Below are 25,534 nucleotides of genomic sequence, written 5' to 3' on the forward strand. Positions count from 1 at the left end.
CTGGAGGCTACTTAGTTAGCCTGGACATAGGATGGGAGGAAGCAGTGGCAGGGGTAGGAACTGAGAGGTTGGTTGAGGTCAACTTAAGAAAGATCCTCAATGCTATGTGTAGGGGTTTGGAATTTACTCTTTGGAGCAGGGTGTGTTATCAGTTTTACATAATAGGATTAGCTTGGTATTTTACTTTAAAATTTTATTTATGTTTATTTTAATTTTTTTAGTTTGGTATTTTAGAAAAATCATCCTGGGACCAGTGCAGAAGATGGACTGGTAGGACTAGAGGGAGTGAAGCCAGTTAGGGGTTACAGCACTGCATCAGGCAAAGGGTGATGAGAGTGTGAACTGACAAGGTGAAGCTGGAGGCATATAGATGAATAATGGAGAGAGGCCTGGATGAAAAGGAAGTCTCCTAGAACTTGAAAATGAATTGGATATGGAAATGAGGGGGTGCTGGAAGACATACCTCCCTGGGCCTCCCTCTCATACTCCTAAATGTGTTGGAATACTGAGAGCCATTGCTCTTTCCTTGGGCCATTTCTCCAAGTTATGCTTGGAGCAAGGCAACTTTGAGTAATGAGGTACTGTCTCCTTTTGGGACCAAGAGCAGACTTGCTTACTGCTTACTACAAAAGCAATGGATTCCTTCCAAACTAGTACAGCCACTCTGAAAAACAGTATAGAGGTTCCTCAAAAAATTAAAAACAGAACTACCCTCTGACCTAGCAACTGCACTACTAGGTATTTATCTAAAGGATACAAAAATGCTGATTAAAAGGGGCACATGACCCCAATGTTTATAGCAGTGCTATCGATGATAGCCAAAGTATGGAAAGAGCCCAAATGTCCATTGACTGATAAATGAATAAAGAAGATGTGGTATATACATATACAACAGAATATTACTTGGTGATCAAAAAGAATGAAATCTTTCCATTTGCAACAATATAGATGGAATGAGAGTGTATTATGCTAAGCGAGATAAGTCAGTCAGAGAAAGACAAATATCATATGATTTCACTCATATAAGGAATGTAAGAAACAAAACAGATGAACATAAGGGAAGGGAAGCAAAAATAAGACAAAAACAGGGAGACAACCCATAAGAGACTCTTAAATACAGAGAACAAACTAAGGGTTGCTGGTGGGGTGTTGGGTGGGGGGATGGGCTAAATGGGTGATGGGCATTAAGGAGGGCACTTGGGATGAGCACTGGGTGTTATATGTAAGTGATGAATCACTAAATTCTATTCCTGAAATCATTATTACACTATATGTTAACTAACTTGGATCAAAAAAAAAGAAAGAAAGAAAAGCAGTGGGTTTACTGTTCCTCAGTAAGGGTTTGTGCTACAAATCCATGGTGTGTAGTATTTTTCTGGGCCTTCTATAGCATTCTTGTGGGACAAGGTGGGCAAGAAATAATGCAAACATGATGCTATAGCTGCTTGCTGCACTGTGAGTAACGAAGTTCTTTGTCTCTCCAAGAATCTTGTGTTTTACTATGAAACAGTAATGTCTTCTATGCCATCAATAACAGGCTAAGTTATGAGCTTGTAAATTGGAGAAAACCAACCCAGAGCTGGCAGGGAGAAGGATGATTTCTGGCTCGAGTGACTTGGTGTAAAGTGATGCCTTTTACCAGGAGGAGGAACTCGTGTGTAGGAGCAAGATAATGAAGTCAGTTTTATTGATGTTGATTGTATTTTACTGCCAACGAGGTGTGGTCCTTGGAATAGGTATTGATAATAGGAGCTCACAGGCCTGTTGGTAAATTCTGCCTCCAACTGAAGCAGGAATGGAAATCCCCAGAGGCTGGCCAATCTCACACCCCAGCATGATACTCAGCTTCCCATCTCTGCAATCCTTTGGTGTATTCTACTCGTGCTTCCCCAGAATGCAGGTAAGAAAGAAACTTTTTAGGAGAAGCCTAGTAATGTGAGTCATCAGTTGAGATTTACTCATTTTATTTATTTGGTTAAATGTCCACCATTATCCAGTAACCGCAACTATAACAAGAAAATCTTTTTGGGGAACTCCTCACAGAGTACCCTCTTCTCTCTCATTCCTGGCTATTCCAGCAGAGAACCAGTGATGGGAGAAAAAAGGCACTTGGGATGAGAGAGAGAGGAGCAGCGACAGTAGAGGAAAGAGCAAATCTAAGACATTTTCATCATGGGCAAAGATTCTGTCTACAACCAGCTTTGCCCATATAGCAAGAGCTCAATAAAAGCTTTTGGAAAAAAATCCTACATCTGTCTTTTATTTTAACCCATTACACAATCCTAAACAATTCCTGCTCATATTTTGATAACTAACATTTTAATATTTTAATACTCCCCCCCCCCCCCCCCGCCTTAAGGCATGGATTCATTGATAAAATAGCTCTGGTCACTTACCCGGTCATTCAAAAGCTGATGGTTTAGGGGTGTCCAGGTACTCATCTTTGTCTGCATTTTGGGGCCATCTATGCTTTTTGGAGGTGCAAATGCCATCATGAAATAACTGAATACTTTCCATAAGAAAAACCATACCTATCAGAAGAAATGAATCATATAATCTTCAGAATATGAAAAATACTAATACCATACCATCTTTTAGTATGTTGAAAGAGGAAAATGGGGGGAAGAACATTTACTGGGATCATTTTACATGTCAAGCACTTTACATGCATGCTTAATTAAAGCTCACAACAATCTGGTGAGGTTGTAGATTTTAGCCCATTTTACACATGAAGAAAATGAGGCTCACCGAAGTTACACACCCTGCCAAAGTTTACAGAAGCAGGAACTGCTGGAACTAGAAATCAGATCAGGTCTGTTTAAAATCATTCCCAGGTAAAAATATACCCCATTTGCCAGAAAGAAATATTTTAACTTATAAAACCATAGTGCAGTATAAAGCACTCCATCTTTACCCCTGTGTCTTTCTTCCTCTCCTCCTTCTGACCTCTAAGTAACAAGGGTTCTAGCTTGACACCATATTTAAGAAGTAGAATGGTGTAAGGGCACCTAGGTGGTGCAGTCAGTTAAGTGTCCGACTCTTGCTTTTGGCTCAGGTCATGATCCCAGGGTTGTGGGATCAAGCCCTGTGTCAGGTTCTGCGCTGAGTGTGGAGCCTGCTTGGGATTCTCTCTCTCTGCCCCTCCCTGCTTATGTGCACTTTCTCTCCCTCTCTCTCTCAAAATAAATAAATTTAAAAAAAAAGTAGAATGGTATAATGGACAAAGCCAAGCCTTTAGAGATGGACAGATTTGGGTTGGAAAATGTGCTATTTTTAGATGTCCACTATATGTCTGCCTTCATTTGATTAAAACCCTTTAGGGGTGCCTGGGTGGCTCGGTTGGTTAAGTGTCCAGCTTCGGCTCAGGTCATGATCTCACGGTTTGTGAGTTTGAGCCCCATGTTGGGCTCCGTGCTGACAGCTCGGAGCCTGGAGCCTGTTTCGGATTCTGTGTCTCCCTCTCTCTCTGCTCCTCCCCTGCTCGTGCTCTGTCTCTCTCAAAAATAAATAAACATTAAAAAAATTAAAAAAGAAAACAAACCCTTTAATTTCCATGAAGAATTACTTTCTTCTCATTGTTTAGAGTCTGCTGGGTTGGTTCATCAAGGTGGCTTCCCCTTTCCCAGGCAAGATGGGGTCATAAGACCAAGCTAGGCCAGCTGGACTGGTGCTAGTTCATCCTTACCTAACAACTGAAGGGTTGTTCACAATAGCACTGATGTTCTGTTAATTTGCTCCCACTGCCTCACCCCTCAGAAGCCCCCTGTCTTTTCTTGTCCATTTTGTGAGCCACCTGATATTCTTGCAATAAATTTCCTCTTTCACTTATTTGCTTCATTGAAAATATTACATTTGGGGCGCCTGGGTGGCGCAGTCGGTTGAGCGTCCGACTTCAGCCAGGTCACGATCTCGTGGTCCGTGAGTTCAAGCCCCGCGTCAGGCTCTGGGCTGATGGCTCAGAGCCTGGAGCCTGTTTCGGATTCTGTGTCTCCCTCTCTCTCTGCCCCTCCCCCGTTCATGCTCTGTCTCTCTGTGTCCCAAAAATAAATAAATGTTGAAAAAAAAATTAAAAAAAAGAAAATATTACATTTGCTTACATTAAAAAATTACAAAACTTTTTACCTCATACAAGTTTGATCCTGGCTCTAAAACCTACTAGCTGTATAACTTTTTACAAGTTATTCGATCTATCTGAGCATGTCATAAAAATGTTTATTTATTTATTTTGAGAGACAGAGAGAGAAGGGTAGGGGCAGAGAGAGGGAGAGAGAGGATCCCAAGCAGGGTCTGCACTGTCAGTGCAGAGCCCAACTTGGGGTGTGAACTCATGAACCATGAGATCATGACTTGAGCAGATATTAAGAGTTGGATGCTTAACTGCATGAGCCACACAGGGACCCCCAATCTATGTGAGCATTTAATCTATCTGCATCTACCATCAACCACTGTTTTGAAGATTAAACTGGTCCAGCAGAGTGTCTGACAGATGAGCGGTCTCAAGAAGTGGTAGCTTCCTTGCAACCTTTCTTAGAACTTCCTGTCATTTACAGAGTGTCTCGAAACCCATTAGAGAGCCATAGCAAAATATTTTAAGGTGGAAACCATTTGAAGCAGACTGATGGTAGTTTCAATATATATCCTCAGTGTTTCTGTTTGCTTCTGCCTTCCTTGTTCTTTAAAGATGGGTTGCATATTAAAAAGCAGTAGTGACCGAGGAAGCTAGGGCTTGCGTGCCTGATTTATGGGCTCCAAAAATTATTCTACGGTAGCAAAGCCTGGACAATTTGGACAATTTAGAAAAAAAACATTACTTTTAGGCTGATATGGGGCTCCCCCAAATGCTAGATCTGAAATCTTTGAGGTTTTCACTCGACAGGTAATATTCTCTCTTAGGGTTGAGTTATAGCTGAAGAGAAAGCCAATATTTTAAAACCACAAGGTCATCATTACACAATTCCTTCTTGGCAGTAGCCTACTGCCACCATACCACTGATATAAAGAGGACCCAGATCAGCACTCACGTTCTTCCCTACCTCTAACAGCTAATTATCTGAGTCACACATGTTTAGCCAAATTGCAAAAGGTATAGGAAATTATTTCATTACAGTATTATTAATTGGCAGCTATAAAAGTACGTGAGTGGGCAAATTATAGATACAAAGCATGGTCTCAGAGCCTAGATCCGCCCAGTTAAAAATTACATATTTCTTTTTGTATTGTTCTTATTTATGTCTGACCTTTTTTCTCTTTAAACCAGTTGTTACTTTTTAATCTTTTTTTTTTTTGAGGGCCATAAAGATTTTTGAGAATATGATAACAGCTAGGAATCCTTTCTGTAGAAAAATGCACATGAATATAACATTTTGCTTACCCCAGGTGAAAAATTCCTGCGGTAAGCTGAGAACTTTCCAGTTTGTATAGGAAACAAGCTAGGTACAATTTCTGAATTAGGGCAAAGTAACTTCTCTTGGGCCTCCCTAAGGCCCTGCACTGGCTATTCTCTTTTTCCTGGTGCCTAACAGCTAGAAATTATTTAAATTAGCTTCTCTTCAATTAACTTGGCTTTAAGGAGATAGGTCTGGCCAGGAGAAACAGCCCTCTTGGTAATACAGTTCTGCTGAAGCATTCAAATGGGGTTGTCCTGCCCTTGCCTTCATCATTATCCTTTTGTGTTTTTTTCCTCCTCCTTCCATTCCAGATGGGCAGTATACATATCTGCATGCACACACATGTTCATGGTATAAACAGTACTATTACAAAGACAGACACTTGTATATAACATGCACAAGAAATAACTATCCCCACTCTTTCAGCAAGACAAAGCAAGTTGTCTTCCTCTCCTTACACATATAAAGCTTGCTGGTGTGTGTGTGTGTGTGTGTGTGTGTGTGTGTGTGTGTGTGTGTGACCTCTTTCCACCTTAATTGCTATCCTGGAATGTTGACCTTTAAGTTTTCTTTGATTAAAAAGGAAGACAGAGGGTCTTTGGCCCTAACTCCCGATGTGTGGTATGGTTCTAGTTCCATGTCCAACAGCAAGGATGGGTCCTCTGGTAAAGTTACAGTGGTCACAAATCTCCAATCCCATTTTCTGAGCCATTCTTCACACTGTCACCATTATTCAATTATACTAAGGACCTATTAGCCCTGAGTTAGGGGGTACAAAGATAAGAGTCTCTGCTTTAATATACCATGCAATCTACTGTCAGAAAGGGTTGCTTTTTTGTTTTATTTTTTACAAATAAAAATTGTATGTAATTAAGATGTACAACTTAATGTTTTCGTGTATGTATATCTTGTGAAATGATTACAAAGTATTATTCATCCATCATCTCCCATAGCTACCATTTGTGTGTGTGTGTGTGTGTGTGTGTGTGTGTGTGTGTGGTGAGAACACTTGAGATCTACTCAGTAGGTTTCAAGTATAAAACATTATTATTAATTATAGTCACCATGCTGGACATTAGATCTCCAGAACTTACTCATCTTATAACTGAAAGTTTGTACCCTTTGATCAATGTTTCCCCATTTTCCCCATCCCCCAGCCTCTGGTAACCACCATTCTACTAATGGAAGTATTTTTTGAAGGACCAGTTGATTGTGTCACTTTTCAACTCAAAAACCTTCAGAGGCTCTCTGAGGGCTACAGCATAACCAGACTCCTTAGCATGGAAGTCTAGGTCCATTAAGAATTTACCTCAATTGACCTTTTCAGTCTCATCTCCCAGCCCCTCACACCATGCACTATCCACCCAGACACACTGAACTTTGGTACAAAACAACTAGTACAAAATTCGGAGGCTTCTTGGCTCATGTCATTTTCTTACATTGCTCACCTGAATCTGAATCCCAGTACTACATAATTGGTACTCAAATATTTGTTAAATCAACTGAATGAATACAATAGTGGGGAAGCAGTTTAAAGACGAAAACTAATAGGAATGTAGGATAAAACTCAGAACATTATGAGTTGAGCACTGGAATTATACTCAAGGTTATCGGATTTTTATTTGGAATACACAGAGAATAAGATTGAGTTTCTCTGCCAACACACAACTCATTGTGCACTGCAGTATCATCAGAGGAGATCTCAGATAGTATCAGGAAATTATCAGGCAACAAGGTATAGTCAGATTTAAATACGAATTCATCTTTCATTCAACTGGGTAGAGACAGAGCAAAAACTATACTGCAATACAAAGAGCGAGTGTTTGCTAGGTATAGAAATAATTAATTGTTGTTGTTAATTTCGCAAGTACGAGGCATCTGGTACTTTAACTGCAGCTGAAACGGAGCGAAATGTAATCCCCAGGAACACTAACAAGGCTTGCGAGAGGCCCAGGAGGATCTTAGAATGGAGCTCTCAAAAAAGTCTCCATCTTTTTCATGCACTGCCCACTGCTCTCACCTCTTTAGCTCATCTCCTTCTTCAAGCCTCAAGCTCTGGTGTTGCCATGGCAGCTTTTCCTTTGACTCTGTCCAGCCCCCACCCTTCTTTCCAGTCAGTAGTCCAATCACCATCTATAAACCCTTTCGCTGGCATCCGGGGTCTCTTAGGCAACAATGTGTGGTCTCTTGATTGGCCAAGAGATTCAGAAGGGCTGGCTCCAAAATTGGGCACACGGATAAAATTAAAAAGCAAGAGCGCAAGAGGTTGGGAGGGGCTGCAATCTCCCAATATAATGCTGGGAGGAAACTGCATCTGATCCTGAAACAAACAGAATTGACAAGCACTCAAGACATATTTGTGTTCCAAATCAGGACAACCAACTGAGCATGCCCAATTATATTTCTCTGGTCATTCCGAGGCTCCGAAATGCAAACTCCACTTTTCCAGGTTTTAAGAGTGGCCAACAGGTAAAAGAGGGTAGGAGGAAAAAGAATTCGCGACTGGTTCAATTAAAGAAAAGCACCTGCAAAAGCAAGTGGGAGGACACGGGGAAATTGCCCAACACACAAATTCACAAATGCTTCATCCTGAATTTCAAGAGGAATTCATGCTGACTGACAGATACACCGGAGAACCAGCAGATGGCATGGCTTAATAAGAATAACTCCAAATTTAGAAAATTTTACAATCCAGTCTAATTAAATTTATTGAGTACCCACCACGTAATAAAGGGCAGGGTGAGAACACAAGGATAAAAAAATGAGGAAGACTGAAAGATGCAATGTGTAAATACCTAATATAAGGCCCCCACTTATAACTGTTGTGATAGAACTTATAAACAAGTGCTAGAAAACAACCAAAAATTCAAAATTTCAGAAGGAGCTCCATGATAAATATAAAGCAGTTCCTATGGGCAGCAAGCAAAAACAACAACCAAAAAAACCCCCAAAACAAACACAAAATAAAAAAACCCCCAAAACTTCACTACCTTACATTCCTAAAATAGATAAGAATATATTCTCCTCCAACTTAAATGTAAACCTATGTTTGTATTGTGTTTTGTAGTTTTGAAATCGGCAACATTTGCATACCTCCAGCTTAGGAGAGTGAAGCTCATAGAGATTGTTGCTTTCCTTGACTTAACAAAGGGTCTGTGAGTGGCCAAACTGAAATTAGAACCCAGGTTGTTTGAATTCCAGCCTTGTGGTTTTTCCACATGATCAGGTTGTATATAAATGAGTAAACAAAGCCTTTGGTGGGGGGTGGAGACCTCGGGGGAGGCAGTAGACGCAATACTAAATTACCATGTGCAGCATTGCCAGTTAACATTTATGGTTTCAAAACGGGTTCATCAAGAGACCAGTTTTAACAACATTCCGTTTGAGTGCTATGTCTCTCTGCGAAGTTCTCACTCATTAAAGACTTTCTATTGGTGGTTAGAACATGGAATGAAAGAGAGATGGGATAAAAGAAACCATCTCATGTTACCCCTGTTTAATTTGAATAATCTTATATGTGAAAATAAGCTCCCTTTTGACCATCCTCTCAACCAGCACTCTCTAGGCTTCCTCTTGTCTGGCACCTTATCATCTAACTGAAGACACTCCTTACCTTCTGTTCTGAATGACAACATTCAGGCTATATTCACAGTGAGCACATCAGTTCAATGTCTGAAATACTTCAACATTACTTCAAACATAAAGAAAAATGTAGAGACTACATAGAAACACCCTTGTATCCCCACCAAAAATTTAAAAAACATTAACATTTTCGTTTCATGTGTGTGATTAACTGTTGAAGCCCCCTTTTGTACATTTTCCAGATCTTATTTCCCTCCCCGCTTGCCTAGAGGCAACCACCATCTATGAAATTGGTGTGTAGCCTCCTTTTCCAGTTTTTATGCTTTTTATAGATGCATGTTTGATCTCAAACAATATGGCTGTTTTTAAAGCGATACCATAATTTACATATCTTGTAGTTCACTTTTTTCAATGTTATATTTCTGAGATTTAATCATGTTGACACACGCAGTGATAATTTCTACATCACTCTCACTTCCCATGTGAGCTATGATATGTCCTATGCCTCACAGTTTTCACAGGATGGTGTGTAAACTGCATAAAAGTACATCTAGCTGCACATCTTCAGAGGTTCTGCAGGGACAAGGGATGTGGAAGTGCATACCGCATACAGATTTTCACATACACTATTTGCCTCCTCACTCCTCCTCAGTAGAGCCAGTGTTGGCTCAACAGGACACACTGTCTTGCTTAGAATCAGCCTGAGGATCAGTATTACTTTAAAAAACAAACAAAAAACCAAAACTGTTACTGCACAAGTATTTACTATGAAAATTGAAAATGTTGCTTCATATATTAATTTTTGCTTTTCCCCATAGCTCACCTTCTGATGTTAAACTATATTTATGGCTGCCTAAGCTCAATACTCATTACTTATTTAACTTATTCAGTGCCTTTTAAAAACTGTGATAAAATACACTTAACACAAATTTACCATTTTAGCCATTGTTTAAATGTACAGTTGAGTAGTGGCAAGTACATTCACATTGTGCAACAGGATCAATATACTTTAAGTTCCATGGCTATCAACAGAACAAGATGATGCCTATTAAGTCTAGCTTGAAAAGGGACAAAAAGGAAAACAGTATAGTAAAAAAAGAACTGCCTGGCCTTGAATGAATCCAGACTTTTTCTTAAAAAGCTGCGTGACTTTGGATGTCATTTAACCCTTCTGAGTGCTATTTTCCTCGTCTGAAAAATGAGAGGTTGAGTTTAGATGATCTTTAAGAACTCTTTCAGCTCTGAAATGGCTTATGTAGAAAAAGATGGGAAATGCTACCAATAACCACAATCTCCACCTGTGCACTAAGGTGCTGGCAAAGAGGATATAAACTGCCCCTAGGCAAGTATCTTGTCTGTTTAAGCGTGAAGCTCTGCAACAGGTCAGATGCCTACTCCTATCTGCACCCAGTGCCACCCTCAACACCTGTATTCCTACTCTTGACCACCTTCAACCCCGGATCCCTAGGTCAGCACCCTCGTTCGTAGAACAGGTTTTGGTGGTCTTGCAATAACAGAATCCCCAGTTTGGGTAAAGAGTCGCCACGCTTTTTCAGCGGGGGAGGGAGGGCTTTGCAAAGAGGGCTGAGCGCATTTCAGAGAAACGCTTCCAGAGCTCGAAACCACTCCGCCGGAGCGGGATAACTGGCGCAAGGCGTCACCCAAACACGAGGTAGAGACCGGCCGAAAGCTCCGAGCCGGCACCTCCAACTGGGTCTCAAAATGGGAGCGTGCGGCCGAGTGTGCGCAGCGCGCCTGCGCCGTGCGTGCGCGCGCGCGCTCGCTCCCTGGGCCGCGCGCTCCGGCGCTCCCGAAAGCTCGCGGTTGCTCCGAAGCGGCGCGCGCGTCGGCGGTCCTCGCTGGCTCCGTTTACCTGAGGGACCCGTGGCCGCCCCCGGCCGGCGCTACAGCCCCCTTGGAGCCCGGCCCCGAGATGTGAGGTGAGCGACGAGGCGAGCGGTTCCCCAGTCCCGCTTAGCTGGAAAAGGGCGCGGGGAGTGTGGGAAATGAGGAGGTGCCGCCGCGGCTGCCCGCTCCTCTGCCTAACCCTGTGCTGAGGAGCCACCAGCAGCTCCGGCACCTCCTCCTCCTCAGGGATCGTTATTCTCGTCGCGGCCAAAACAAAAGCCTTCGGCGCCAGGCTGTGGCGGGGCGTCGGAGGGGCTCCTTGGGACCGACGGCGGGCCGAGGGGGTGCGGAGGAGCCGAGTTTGGGGTGAGGGCTGAGGTGGGCAGACGCCCGGGAGATTATTAACCCTCTGTGTCCTAAGCCCGCGCTGGGCAACCTGTGCGAGTGTGGACCGCGGCTCCCCTTCCGCCTCCCCCTTGCCCAAATCCTTGGTGGAGGAGGGCGTCCGCGATAGGCGCCCGCTCCCTGGCTCGGCGCCGCGGGGGCGTGTGGCGCTCCCGGCTCGCTGGAGCGTGGGTGGAGGACGCGGCGGCGGCCGGGGGGAGGACAATGCATCCAGGGCTCTGGCGCCCTGGGCGTCTGGGGCCGGCCGGAGACCCACGTTAGAATTGCTTCAGGTTTAGATGTTGTGTTGGCATTTGGCCGACCTCTTCTTTCCAGTGCCTAGAAGTTGTCCCCTCCATCCCATCAGTTTGCAAAGTCTGCGCTGCTTCCCCCAGCTGCCCTCTTTTATGCTAATGTGCATTTGCCGTGGGGGTACTGCTGGGTAATTAATAGACGGCCTCGCAAATAAAGGTGCTGTAAAAACGTTTCAAGACATTTTAACATCTTCCTAGAGGCTCGTTAAATCTCAGGAGACTTGGAGTTAGGCGGCTCCTCTCTAGGAGAAAGCTTTTCTTTTTTCTTTCTTTTCTTTCTTTCTTTCTTTCTTTCTTTCTTTTTTTTTTAAGAACAAAAGCGCATGCCATCAATTTAGGCACGGGAGAGATTTGAAGTTGAAAGTTATCTACTCAATAAAAGAAATCCAATTTTTTTGCCCTGTATTAAAATGAAAATTTTAATTTTGGTTCCCTAAATTTGGGCAGATGCAGCAGCAGAGCAGACTAACAGCTATAAAAAATAAAAGTATCTTAAAATCTTATTTCATAAAAGTAGCTTTGATAGACCTGTAATGTTTATTTATGGGAATTGGGTTACTTTGCAAAGCCAACACCACAAGAGCAAGGAAACAAAGACCTGACTGACATGAGGGATGTTACCTCCCTCTTCAGCCTCTTTTAGTCTTCAGTGGTGTGCTGACAGTCTAAGGAATAGACAAATCCTTAATTCTGTTATTAAGAAGAAAGATAATGCTTTCCATACATACTTTTAAGCAAATCAATACTATCTTTTTCCTCCGGGGGGGGGGGGAAACAAGGCATTTACGTGAACTACTAAGCCACAAGCTACCACAAAAAGGTAAAAAGATTCAGAATTAGGAAGTGTAGGAAAGAGGTGTGAAAGCTTAACTGGGCTGGCTTGGAAGGATGGAGCTCAAGATTTAATTAAGATGCAGCCCTTTTCTTACCCTGTTGCCTTTTATTTAGTGAAATAACATGTTCCTCCTCAGCCCCCCAAATGTTTTGAAACTATTAGGAGAGTAAGTAAATAATAAAACCTACCATCCTCCCTTTCCTTTCCTACTTTTTTTTTTAAATCTCATCCACTTACTAATATTCTCTACCTCTACACCTCTTCTAAATCTGTAAGAGTGTCCCATTAATAGAAGAAACGACTGTGAGCTCTATCATTCATTTCCCCATTTTAGCTGCTGTATTCCTTTGAGCTTTATTTTGTGCTTTGGGCATTTATTTAGGTGGGTTTTTCTTGGGAGTTCCATGATTGAAATATTTGAAGTAGGGAATGTTGAGAGCAACTTAATAAAGTGCACATTCTTCCTTTGTATTGTACAGCGTGGAAGGCTTTGCCATCAGAGAAGGAGAAAGGAGTTTAACTCATAATAAGTCCTCTGTTTCCCATTTGGCTTCAGGAGAAACTCTACCTATCTTAAATTTCATATTAGTTTGTTAGTAAAACTATCAGATTGTATACTCAAAAGTAATTCTGAGCATATTAATTTGTTGATGTTAGGCTGCTGTTGATTTTATTTTCTTTAGGAAACATGTGGTACATCTTTACTTTTCACAGAGGTGATGTTATCTTTATGGTATTTTTAACCCCTAAAACTCTAGAACTATGGCTACTTAAAGCTGTAGCTGCCCACATAAAAGAGCAATAAATCAAATAAAAAGAATGATTTGGAAAGTACATGTTGAAGAAATTATTCAATATAGATTTGGGAAAAAAAGTGACAACTCTTTACTGGCCAGGAAAGAGGTTTTAACTGAAATCCTGGTCTCTAAATTTTATCTTACTGAAATAATTTTATAGCCAAAGCATACAAACCATACAACCTTGCTAAGGGAAAAATCGGGCTTGGTATTAGAGAGTTTTCTGATTAATAGATTTTAATTGGAAGAGGAAACTGGGCTAGAATTGCAATCTGATTTTTTTTTTTTTTTTTTTTAGTTCAGAATCTGGCCATCTTTTAACTTTTCCTTTTTTTAAAGATTTAATTAAAAAAATTTTTTTAATTGTTTTATTTTTGAGAGAGAGACAGAGTGTGAGCAGGGGAGAGACAGAGAGGGAGACACAGAATTCGAAGCAGGCTCCAAGCTGTTGGCATAGAGCCTGACATGGGGCTCGAACTCATGAGACACGAGATCATGACCTGACCTGAAGTCGATGCCTAATCTGAGCCATCCAGGTACCCCTGGATTAAAAAAAAAAAAAAAAACAAAAAAAAACCTATACCCAATGTGGGGCTTGAATTCACAACTCCAAGATTAAGAGTCACATGCTCTACCCACTGAACCAGGCAGGCACCCCTTTAACTTTCCATTTTGTTTTCAAGTTGGTTATAAAAGCTTTTCCGTTTTCTTTAGACTGTATTTTGATGTCTACCATTCATTTTGATTTTGAACCTAAATGTATTTGTTTTTCCTGTTTGGGTTTTTAAACCCTGTCATCACTGAGCACATTGTATGATTAGGTTATTTGTGGCACAGATGGACTTTAAAAATTAGATCAAATAGACCTGAAAAGAAATCCTCATTCTGAGATTAATAGGAATTGAGGCCCTTGCATTAAATATGAAACTATATAAACTCAGCAACCAGGAAACAAAATTTTGAGACTGAATTTATTTTTTAGATAATAAGATGTGGAAAACAAATGGCCAAAGGACATACGGATTTTAGGAAAAGGAAAGTGACACTTAGTGAATATGCTTTGACTGTATATTTTCTCTAACAATACAGTAATTTTCCTTGGAGGAGGAACTTCATTATCAAGAAATAGTCATTGCTGGTCCTTGCAGTGCATTCTTGGGAAACTGAAAGAAGACAAAGAATATCCCTCCTGTTCCCACTGTAGCCCCTGTGTGTGAGACAACCTTTGGATGGTATTTCTGAATTGGAAATGCAAAACGTTGTATATACATATAAGGTGTCAAGAAAATTAAATCTGAACTGAGAATGATGAAATGGATCACTTTCTGCACAGACAATGTGAATTGAAATAGAATTACTGAACATAATCTTTTGCGGGACCCTCTTGACAGCCCTCAGGGCCTACTTTGTCAGTATTTCTGGATTCAGTCTGCTTTCCTCTTCAGTTGCTGCATCCTGCTTTTCCCACCTGTGTTTTTTGGGTCTGGCTTTGTAGCCAGCCTGAAAATAGCCTCCTAAAAGTTGCATCTCCTACCCCCCTCCCCTTTTTTTATTTTGAGATGGAGAGAGGGAGGGAGGGGGAGAGAGAGAGAGAGAGAGAGAGAGAGAGAGAATATCTTAAGCAGGTTCTAAGCTCAGTGGAGCCACACACAGGGCTTGATCCCATGACTCTGGGATCATGACCTGAGCCAAAATTAAGAGTCAGATGCTCAACCAGCTGAGCTATGCCAGGCGCCCCTCCTATCCCTTTATTGCTGTTTTTCAGGACAGATACTTGGCTTATTTTATTTTAAGGGATTTTATTTTTTATTTATTTTTAAAAATTTTTAATGTTTATATTTGAGAGAGAGAGAGACAGCATGAGTGGGGGAGGGACAGAGAGAGAGAGAGAGAGAGAGAGAGAGTCAGAGTGGGAGGGAGAGAGAGCGAGAGAGAGAGAGAGAGAGAGAGAGAGAGAGAGAGAGACAGAATCTGAAGCAGGCTCCAGGCTGTCAGCACAGAGCCTGACGCGCGGCTCAAACCACGAACTGTGAGATCATAACCTGAGCTGAAGTTGGAGCTTAACCAACTGAGCCACCCAGGTGCCCCTATTTTAAGGGCTTTTAAAGTTAATATTCAAAGGAAAGCTGGTAAGATCAGATTTCTGATGTTACACTTTCATAAAAATTAGATGTGTCAAGTCCTTTTGTTTTCTAATGGAACGATAATCAAGTAACTTAGTTTTCCAAGCATCTTTCATTGCTCTGCAAAGGAGTGTGTGTCTTTTCCTACAAGTAGGGCATGAACAGCTATTGCTATATCACTCACTTTCTGATGAGCCCTGGCCTCTGATGGTGTTTACTCCAATTATGTTAACTTAGCAGGTTCCTTTATTTATTTGAGACATTGCAGATTCCTATAGTAAACAATGTAATATCAGTAAGAATGCCAAAATGACTGTTAATCTTTGTTTAAGAGTTGCTGTTACATTGGCAGGACCTCTTTGGGTCCATGATCTTCTCTATTTTCTATAGATCTGTAACTTCAACTTGCAACTTTTTCCTAGGTTGTACTTTAGGAAAACCTTAGGAAAAATCACTTTTGTTACCCACGCAATCCTGTTTAGAAGCAGTATCTCATTGTTACTAAAGAGAGATTTGGAATATATATCAAAAGTTCTTTTATTTATTAAAAAATTTTTTTAAATATTTACTTTGAATATATAGAGAGAGACAGAGCAGGAACAGGGGTGGGGAAGCAGAGAGACAGGGAGACACAGAATCCGAAGCAGGCTCCAGGCTCCGAGCTGTCAGCGCACAGCCTGATGTGGGGCTTGAACTCACGAACTATGAGATTATGACCTGAGCTGAAGTTGGACACTTAACTGACCAAGCCACCAGGTGCCCCCTTTTGTTTTGTTTGTTTGTTTTTTCTCTTAGTGTTTGTTTATTTATTTTGAGAGAGAGAATCCCAAGCAGGCTCTGCACTGTCAGTGCAGAGCCCGATGTGGGGCTTGATCCCATGAACCCTGAGATCATGACCTGAGCTGAAATCAAGAGTTGGACACTTTAAGCAACCGAGCCACCCAGGCACCCCTGAAGAGTTCTTTTAAAATGTGCATACATGGGGCGCCTGGGTGGCGCAGTCGGTTAAGCGTCCGACTTCAGCCAGGTCACGATCTCGCGGTCCGTGAGTTCGAGCCCCGCGTCGGGCTCTGGGCTGATGGCTCAGAGCCTGGAGCCTGTTTCCGATTCTGTGTCTCCCTCTCTCTCTGCCCCTCCCCCGTTCATGCTCTGTCTCTCTCTGTCCCAAAAATAAAAATAAACGTTGAAAAAATAAATAAATAAAATGTGCATACCATTTGATTCAGCTGATAGGTCATCTGATTTTTTTTAATATTGAAAATCAAGTGGCTGCCTGGGTGGCTTAGTTGGTTAAGCATCTGACTTCGGCTCAGGTCATGATCTCACAGTTTGTGAGTTCTGGCCCCACATAGGGCTCTGAGCTGTCAGCTCTGGATTCTGTGTGGATTTTGGATTCTGTGTTTCCCTCTCTCCCTGCCCCTCCCCCACTCACGCTCTGTCTCAAATGAATAAATGTTAAAAAAAATATATTGAAAAACAGTTTTGGGGCCCCTGGTGACTCAGTTAAGTGTCCAACTCTTGATTTTAGCTCACGTCATCATCTCATGCTTCGTGAATTCGAGCCCTGCATAGGGCTCTGCACTGACAGCAGGGAATCAGCTTGGGATTCTGTGTCTGTCTGTCTGTCTCTCTTTCTCTCTCTCAAAATAAATAAACTTAACAAAAATCAGTTTTTACTCAAACTAAATTGATCATTGCTCTTTGCTTTTCTTTCTACCTGCAGTAGGGCATTAGAGTGTCCCCTGGCTTGTTGCTCAATTAGCAGCCAATAAATCAGTGATTCGCCAATGTTTATTCTTGTTAGCCAGTCAGTACACATTTATAGATTTAGCAGAGCTAATTATTTCATACACAGAGTAATATACCATAGGTTCTTTCATAAAATCTCAGAGCATTTATTTTATAAGTAATTGAAATAGTTTTATTCTGTGCATTTTTTTTCACAAAAATGGGATATATATGCTGTTTAGGAAATTGTTTTAATTTTATTTTTTACCTATTGTATTGTTGCTGTCTTACCATGTCAGTAGATACAGATCTTGCTCATTGTTTTTAGTGACTACGTAATATTTCACTACGTGGTTGTGCCATAGTGGGTTTTTTTGTTTTTTGAGAGAGAGAACACATACACAGAAGTGAGCTGGGAGAGTGGGGGAGAGAAAGAGAGAGGGAAGGAGGGAGAGAATCCTAAACGGGCTCCATGCTCAGCACAGAGACTTACACAGGGCTCAATCCCATGACCTGGGATCATGACCTGAGGCAAAATCAAGAGTCTGACACTCAACCAACTGATCTACCCAGGCACCCCTGTACCTTAGTGTTTTGTTTTGTTTTTTAATTTTTTAAAATATCCATTTATTTTTGAGAGAGAGAGAGAGAGCGCACGCTAGCAGGGGAGGGTCAGAGAGACAGGGAGACACAGAATCCAAAGCAGGCTCCAGGCCCAGAGCTGTCACCACAGAACACAGTGTGGGGCTCGAACTCCTGAACCGTGAGATTATGACCTGAGGTAAAGTCAGACACCTAACCAACTGAGCCACCCAGGCGCCCCTGTACCATAGTTTTTTTGTCTGTTTGTTTGTTTTTAACAAGTCCCTTATTGGTAGGCTTTTAGGTTGTTTCAAGGTTTTTTTTTTTTTCTTTTTTGAGAAAGAGCACTACACTGCAAGTGGGGGAGGGAACAGAGGCAGAGGGAAAGAGAGAATTCCAAGCAGGCTCCATGCTGTAGGCAGAGAGAGAGAGAGAGGGAGGGAGGGAGGGAGGGAGAGAGCGAGAGAGAGAGAGAGAGAGAGAGAGAGAGAGAGAGAGAGAAACCGACCCAAGCAGGCTCCATACTGCCTGTGCAGAGCCCAGTGTGGGGTCAAACTCACAAACTGTGAAATCATAACCTGAGCAGAAATCAAGAGCGGGATTGCTTAACTGACTGAGCCCCCCAGGCCCCCAGCTAGTTTTTTATTTTATAAACAGTGTTACTCTAACATTTTGTTTATGCATCATATGTACTTGTGTGTTTACTTAGAATAGAGAATATATTTATTGCATCAAATTGTGCACGTTTTAAGGGCTTTTGATGTAAGTAGCCATTTTTTAAAAATACCAACCAGTTTACAGTAGTATTTCAAGTTGTTAGAATGTTGAAAGTGTTCTTTTTTTCTGTACCCTCTCCCATCCTGTGTTCTCTTCGTTGTTCTTTTTGCCTGAGTGGTGAAAATGTTCTCTCATATTTGCATTTTTTTTATGAGTAAAGTTGAATATCTTTTCACATATTTGTTGGTTATTTGCAGTTCGGTTATAAGTTTATGTTCTTCTCCCATTTTTCTATTAAAGTGTTATTCTTTATTTGCTTTTATTTTTTAAATTTGTTTTATGTATTTTGCTAAGCATTTAATTATTTTTAAATATACCTATACTCTGTTACTCTTTTAGGATAGCATATCTCAAAACATGACTTACGGGCCACTTAACTTGTAATAGTATCTGAGATGATTGGTTAGAAAATGCAGTTCATTTTCCAGAGATTCAGATTTCTTAGACTTGTGAGGGGATTCATGAATCTGCTACACATTAAAATTGGAGAGACCCTTTGATTTGGAGGAAATATAAAGTAAGATTTTTACTCTTTTTGTCTTATTGAGTTCACTTTTTTCTTATTTCAATAATCATAAACTACAGTCTTAAAATATTAAGATTGTCATCCTACTTCAGCCTAACAATAGATTTTACAGGAGTGTTTTGATATATGGTAATTTGGATGTTGTGGTACACAAAGGAAACCATTTTAGAAGGCGGTGGGAAGCTTCACTTCTACATGAGGAAAAGAAGTAACTGAGAGGAAATCAGGTAAAATAAAGTGGGAAGAAGTATCAGGAGGTGTCTCATCTAGTTTTAAAAACTCAGTGAGGTATTTTTCATTTCTTCTTTTATATGGTAGTTGTCTTTGAACCACAAATTTGAAACAGTGAAATTTTAAAAACTCTTCAGTTTAAATGAAGTTCAAAAAATTTGGGGTATTACTATATATATATATTCAGTAAGGAGCAGTGTTCTCTTTAGTAGTTTGTTTTTTTTTTAAGTTCTAAGCAGATGAACATGCTGCATAAGCAGCAAACTACAAAGACTGAACTTACATGGATATTTTAATGTAAACTGATAAAGCTTTCAGTAGTTTTGACACACATTTAATGGTATGCATGATTGTTACTATGTTGCATGTAATTAAGCTTAATTGTAAATGATTATGTTTACTACCAGTTTTATATAGCCAGACCCCACATTTCTGGGGCCAGTTTGAAGGAAGGAAAAATATGGCAGGCCAAGAAGCTGTCGCAAAGATCTCTAACTTAGAGATTTTGTATAGAGAGATTAGTCATTTGGAGCAAAGATAGGCTCATAACCTTAATATTCCAAATTCTAATTCTTAGACTCTCCTTTTCCCTTCCTCCACTCAATACCATGTACTACAGGAAGAAACTAGAAAGATTGAACCACTGCTTTATTTTATCCGAATAGTTTTTTCTGCCTAATAACTAAAGCTTGGGATGCAGAGGTCCCAAGCATTGAGAGTGAACAAAGAACAGTTTCTTTCCCTGCTTCAGTGAAACCAGTCCAGGTCTCAAGATCTAAACTGTCATGGGCCCTAGTATTTAAGTTGTCTTATTAACCTGTGTCTCTGAGAATTTCTGAACCTGACCATTCTCATGTTTTCCGAGCTCAGACTTTCCACAACAAACTTAGAAATACTCAATGCATATAAAACAAAATGAAATTAAAGTAAATTCAACATCATTATTAAGCCAAGTTAAAGTATAACAACTTAGTGTATGCTTTCTTCCTACCAGACCTACCTTCTACCCTGTCCACTACCTCTCAGCCCCAAATAAGATATGTATCTTGCCCCTGGAAAAGTAGGAGCAAGTGAAAATACTATAAAGCTTAGTGGAAACCATAACTGGGAATCCTATTCCTGCTGTGTTTTTTTTTTTGTTGTTGTTTTTTAGGGATGATTTTTATTCTTTGCAGCCTGGCTGTGCAATGAAACATTTGTTAGTCAAATATTTCTACATCTATGGTACAAAGTTTTTGTACTATCTAAAAAGATGATGTAATGTTGGAAAAATTTCCTGATAGTACTTTAGAACCTTCTATTTGCCAGTTCACTATTGGTTGATGGAGGTAGCCTTTGTATAACTGTGATTCAGTAATAAAATTACCTAATCTTTGATGCTGCTTTACCATTTTATAAAGTATGTTTACATATATTATCTCAGTTCAGTCATATGTCATCCTTGTAAAGGAGGTAGTATCTTCAGAAGAAAAATTCTGAGTTCAGAGAAGTTAAATAGTACGTTTACACTTACACAGCTAGTAAGGGACTTGAATTCATATCTTTCAATTTATTTATATTTCACCTTTTTCATAAATACATTCTGCCAAGCCAGTTCATGTAAAAATGTACTATTAATGATTAAAACACATAAAGTAAATTTTAAATTTAATAGTTCCAATTATGGCATATTTAAATTAGGACAATAGCATAAGCATTTTTTAAAATGGATCAGTTATATCTGTGACAAATGAAAAACTGCCATTCTAGATAAGAAATAAAACCGTATGTTGGCAATTGAGGGAAGAAAATTTGCCTTTAAATTCTGGTTAAGGATTGTCTTAGTATATCTATAGCATAAATGATAAGTAGAAAAACTCTACTGTGTCTCTGAAATACTCATGTATTTTATCTATTAGGTCAGTATGACATCTTTCATGAAAGATTGTTTTATTTCTCTTTCTCTTAGTTCATTGTTGGTGTACGGAAACACAGATTTTTGTATATTGATTTTGTATCCTGCAACGTCACTGAACTCATCAAAGATTTTGAGAGGAAATTAATTTCTTTCATTAAAAAATACTTCTCAGATATTTCAATCAGAGGAAGAAATAGCTCTTCTCCTAAGATGGAATCTGTTGTTTGGGAATGTGGTTGATCAACTTGATATGTTGGCCAAATGTGCCCTATGTAATAAAATGAAAAGAAGAGACAAGATGATGTCATTTTCCCATATTGTGAAACCAAAAACAAATGCCTTTTGTGAGATCAAGCTAACAAACCTCTGACGGTGCAGAGTATTTAACTGTTTGAAGAACTTAACAGTAAGATATAGAAGAAAAACTTTCAAGCTGAGACCTGCAGGTGTATAAAGATCTAAAATACATATTGAGTAGGCCTCATCATCCGAATCTCATTCAGATCCAGGAAGGATGGCTATGAGTTGGATTGTCTTCTACGTTTGGCCCTTGACTATATTTGTGGGGCATATAGGTGGGCACAGTTTGTTTTCTTGCGAACCTATTACCTTGAGGATGTGCCAAGATTTGCCTTATAATACTACCTTCATGCCTAATCTTCTGAATCACTATGACCAACAGACAGCTGCTTTAGCAATGGAGGTAAGACTTGTTCTATTATTTGACATATCTTAGACAATGATTCTTACATTGTCTTGTTACTAATCTAATGAAAGTGTCTGATAACAGCAAAAGAATATATTATTTTTAACTGTCTTGTACATTAAAAAATTAGAGATTTAAGTTCAAACTCTAATAGATTGAAGAATTTATGTTTGGGGAATGTTACTCTTGACCTATTTTTAGACATGTTTTTATATAAAGAAATATGAAACACTGGTACATGGGAGATAATAGTTATTCAGAAATTCAAAATTGTGCAAGTTATGATTACATTTTTTTCCTGTTTGGCTGATCATAAAACCTCAGATAAAGAGTAGACTATAATAATAATATTCACAAATCAATCCTTAAGTATTGAAGGTAACATCTTGTGAAATAAATTCTTTTGTTCAGCCTTTAGGCTGGTGGTTTGTCATATTTGAATTTTCTTAAAATTTAAAAACATTTTTCTCATTTTACTTTGTTCACATCAATTTAAGAAGGATCACTCCTGATGAATGAAGGTTTGGTTGTGTAAATTATGTTGTTGACCTGTCACAATTTTATGAAAATTTGTTGCCTTTCTTGAATTTTTCTAGTGGTAACTCTTCAGGTAACTTTTTAATGATTTTACTTTAGAAACTATGGCAAATCAATGAATACAGTTAACAGTAGGTTTACATAAATATGCATGCATTTCTGTAGAGGTTTTAGAATTGTGGACAAGGATAATATGTTTACCAGGTGAGAATCAGGGAGGCCGTGGATGGTGGCAGTAGGGAGCATAGGCTTATACAAACCTGGGTTTGAATTCTAGCTCTGTCACTTTCTAGCTTTATTACTTTAGGCAAATTACATGAACTTTCTTACCGTAGTTTCTTTGCTATGTAAAGCTTCTTGTAAAATGGAGCTAATAATAATTATACGTAGAATGTTTTCTACTTTAGCCTTTAATCTGTTGTTACAGTGTTTTCAGCACATTGAGGCCTATGTGTTTTGGAATTTTTCATTTTATGGTAAAACCCAAAGATTCATTACTTCCAAGTAGACTAGCATAAGTGTGTCTAGGAAAATTGGTAGAAAGATTATTGTTCATAGATTTAAAAAAAATTTTTTTTTAACATTTATTTATTTTTGAGACACAGAGCATGAACGGGGGAGGGGCAGAGAGAGAGAGGGAGACAGAATCAGAAGCAGGCTCCAGGCTCTGAGCCATCAGCCCAGAGCCCGACGCAGGGCTCGAACCCATGGACCGTGAGATCGTGACCTGAGCTGAAGTCGGACGCGCAACCAACTGAGCCACCCAGGCGCCCCCTTTTTTTTTTTTTAATTTTTTTTAACGTTTATTTATTTTTGAGACAGAGACAGCATAGATTTTTAAATGTGAAGGGCATCTTATATATTCTAAATATTTGAAAATATTATAGAGGTTGAACAAAACATTTTCTGCTCTTCTGAATATACAAGGTATAACTAGCTTGGTACGGGCTAGCCAAGAGAGATTTGGTATAGACTATCAGATTAGGATATGAAAATGGGTATTGGTTTAGTACATTAATTTGGTTCTGGGCATAGCAGTCCTTGCTGTTTTTTGAAACTATCAATTCTCTCACAAAGAAATTGAAGTAGGAAAACCTTTGTTTTTAGTATCATAAATCAATGTAATTCCTTTGGGAAATAGGGTAGTAAGAAGCAAGTCATCAAGATATTTGAACTGATGTGGGTTCAGCTTTTGACTCTTCTTTGTAGTAGCTTTAAGACTGAACAAGTCCCTTAACAAGTCCCTTAGCCTTGGTTTCTTCATTTGTGAAACGGCAGTAATAACAAAAATACTTTAAAGGGCTGTTAGGATTAAACAAGAAATTTATAAAGTAGCTAGCACAGTGTATAGCATACAAAAGGTGATCTGCAAATGTTAATTCTATTCCATATTCCATTTCTAAATGATCCCAAAGAGAAGGTACTAGAAAAGTTAATATATTTGTTCCAAATGAACTTGCATTCGTTTGTAGGCTCTTGGGACATTCATGATGATGACATAGTAAACTGTCACTAACCTCTTCTTAAAGTTGCCTGTGTAGTCTACATATTTTATTGGCAATAAGGTTGCTTCTGTTTAAGTTTCACACGTTCAAGGGAGAGCACCTCAGTGGGCAATATTTTCTAAGGGAAGGCTCCAGTTCTTTGAAGTAAAGTTGCAGATAGTTTTTTATTGCATGGTTGTCAATATCAGGACAGTGATGCCACTGACAAAAAGAGATGTCAGTTTGAGAGTGTAAAGTTTCTGTAATAGCAGAGGACATGGGAACTCAGCAGTCAACACAACATCCTTCCAAATGGAAGTAAGGATCTTGAGTCCTTACAAGGACTCGAATCTGCTGATGACACCCTCTATCTCTGCTCTCAGAAAATGTATGTCAGCTTTTACCAGGAGCAAGTCATTGGAGCCAACAATTGGAGGACATTTTTGAGTGTTCATTGTGGGACTTGGTGAATTAAAGGATAATTTCCTAAGTGCAGCATCTTTTAGCAGGCCCATGTTTCAAGCCTGTCTAGGGTTCATTCCTGTACTGATGAGTGCCTGGAATATAATAGTATATGGCAGTGAGAGAGGGATACCACAGATGAGAGGAAATATAGAATCTGGGTTATCTCAAATTTGATTATTCATAGTCAACAGGTTGGCTGTTCTTTCATTGTAGATACAGGGTTCTTAGTACTTTCATTGAAATTGGAACATGTTTAAATAAATGGGTTAATGTATTACATCATTAAGTTAGAAAAGATCTTTGTATGTTTCTCTGTTCCTCCCTTCCAAAACATATTCATCTATACACAGACACACACGCTAAATTTTTGTAAGTTCTTAACTTGGTATCTTTCTCTTTGAGTATCAGTGGCCTTTGATAGAATACAACTTTTTTTTTTTCCTCCTTCCTGAGTTTTCCAAACCATTTTGAGCTGTGTGGATTGCTAAGTTAATTTTTGGGAGCTGTCCAGTGTGGACAACAAATTGTCAACAAATTGTAACTATCTTTACCAACCACACCGTTATCAGGTATTTATGACTCCATTGGTAATAAAAGAGATCTTAAGAGCTTCTCCCCCTATACTAAATAAATGCAGTTGAATAGGAAGGGGACAGTTTAGTGGAAAAAGCACTGAAATGGAGATAAGAAATTTGTATTTTGCCACTAACTAGTTTTGTCACTTCTTTGTGTTGGTTTCTTCTAGGAAGTGTTTCTTTTTCCCTGTCCATTTTACAAGGTTGTTAAGATCAAATGATGTAAGTGATCTGTATATTTAAAAACTTTGAGGGGCACCTGGGTGGCTCAGTCGTTAGCATCTGAGTTCGGCTCAGTTCATGATCTCACGGTTTGTGAGTTCGAGTCCCACATCCCGTGAGCTTGTGCCCCGCTTGGGTGAGCACGAGCCCTACTTTGGATGAGCCCTGCTTCTCTCTCTGTCTCTCTCCTTGTGAGATTCTCTCCCCCTCACTTGTGCCCTCTTTCTCTCAAAAGAATAAAAATAAAAACTTTGAAAAGTTAAAGTGCTGTGTGAATGCAAAATAGTAGTCCTTGTTGTCTGTCACCCTGTCATCCTTTTAACTTCAGTTAGTATGTGGAACAAGCACTCTTACCTCTTTAGGAGGTTGATCACTTGTCTTTTTTTTTTTTTTTAAAGGAAACTTGACCACTGTAGAATAATCAGAGGAAAAACTTTTGGGATGGTTTGTGTTTTGCCTCCATTTCCTGTTTTTTGTCATCTGCATTAAAGATTTTCTATAGCATGGAGAGCTGGCTAGCAGTGGGATAGATCC

General features: G+C 39.7%; 2 protein-coding genes across 9 annotated transcripts in view; one reads left to right on the top strand and one right to left on the bottom strand.

Moving 5' to 3' along the window:
* Positions 1-7,723, bottom strand: part of FBXO16 (F-box protein 16) — a 65,347-nt gene extending 57,624 nt beyond the window's left edge. For 3 of the 7 annotated variants that reach the window (XM_040466552.1, XM_040466664.1, XM_040466495.1), the window contains exons 1-2: positions 7,408-7,721; positions 2,397-2,531 (exon numbers count right to left, since the gene is read on the bottom strand). In XM_040466552.1, the coding sequence (XP_040322486.1) occupies positions 2,397-2,495 (99 nt within the window). In that variant the 5' untranslated portion in view covers positions 2,496-2,531; positions 7,408-7,721. Of the gene's footprint in view, positions 1-2,396; positions 2,532-7,407 lie in introns of all 7 variants that reach the window. The other 4 variants (XM_040466607.1, XM_040466775.1, XM_040466724.1 and 1 more) reach the window with 4 other exon arrangements.
* Positions 7,724-10,769: 3,046 nt separating this feature from the next.
* Positions 10,770-25,534, top strand: part of FZD3 (frizzled class receptor 3) — a 96,929-nt gene continuing 82,164 nt past the window's right edge. The window contains exons 1-2 of one of the 2 annotated variants that reach the window (XM_040467001.1): positions 10,770-10,909; positions 21,063-21,714. In XM_040467001.1, the coding sequence (XP_040322935.1) occupies positions 21,526-21,714 (189 nt within the window). In that variant the 5' untranslated portion in view covers positions 10,770-10,909; positions 21,063-21,525. The remainder of the gene's footprint in view (positions 10,910-21,062; positions 21,715-25,534) is intronic. The other variant, XM_040467087.1, reaches the window with a different exon arrangement.

This window comes from Herpailurus yagouaroundi, unplaced genomic scaffold (assembly GCF_014898765.1).
Source record: "Herpailurus yagouaroundi ecotype Mexico unplaced genomic scaffold, PumYag 28, whole genome shotgun sequence".
NCBI classification, from domain to species: Eukaryota; Metazoa; Chordata; class Mammalia; order Carnivora; family Felidae; genus Herpailurus; species Herpailurus yagouaroundi.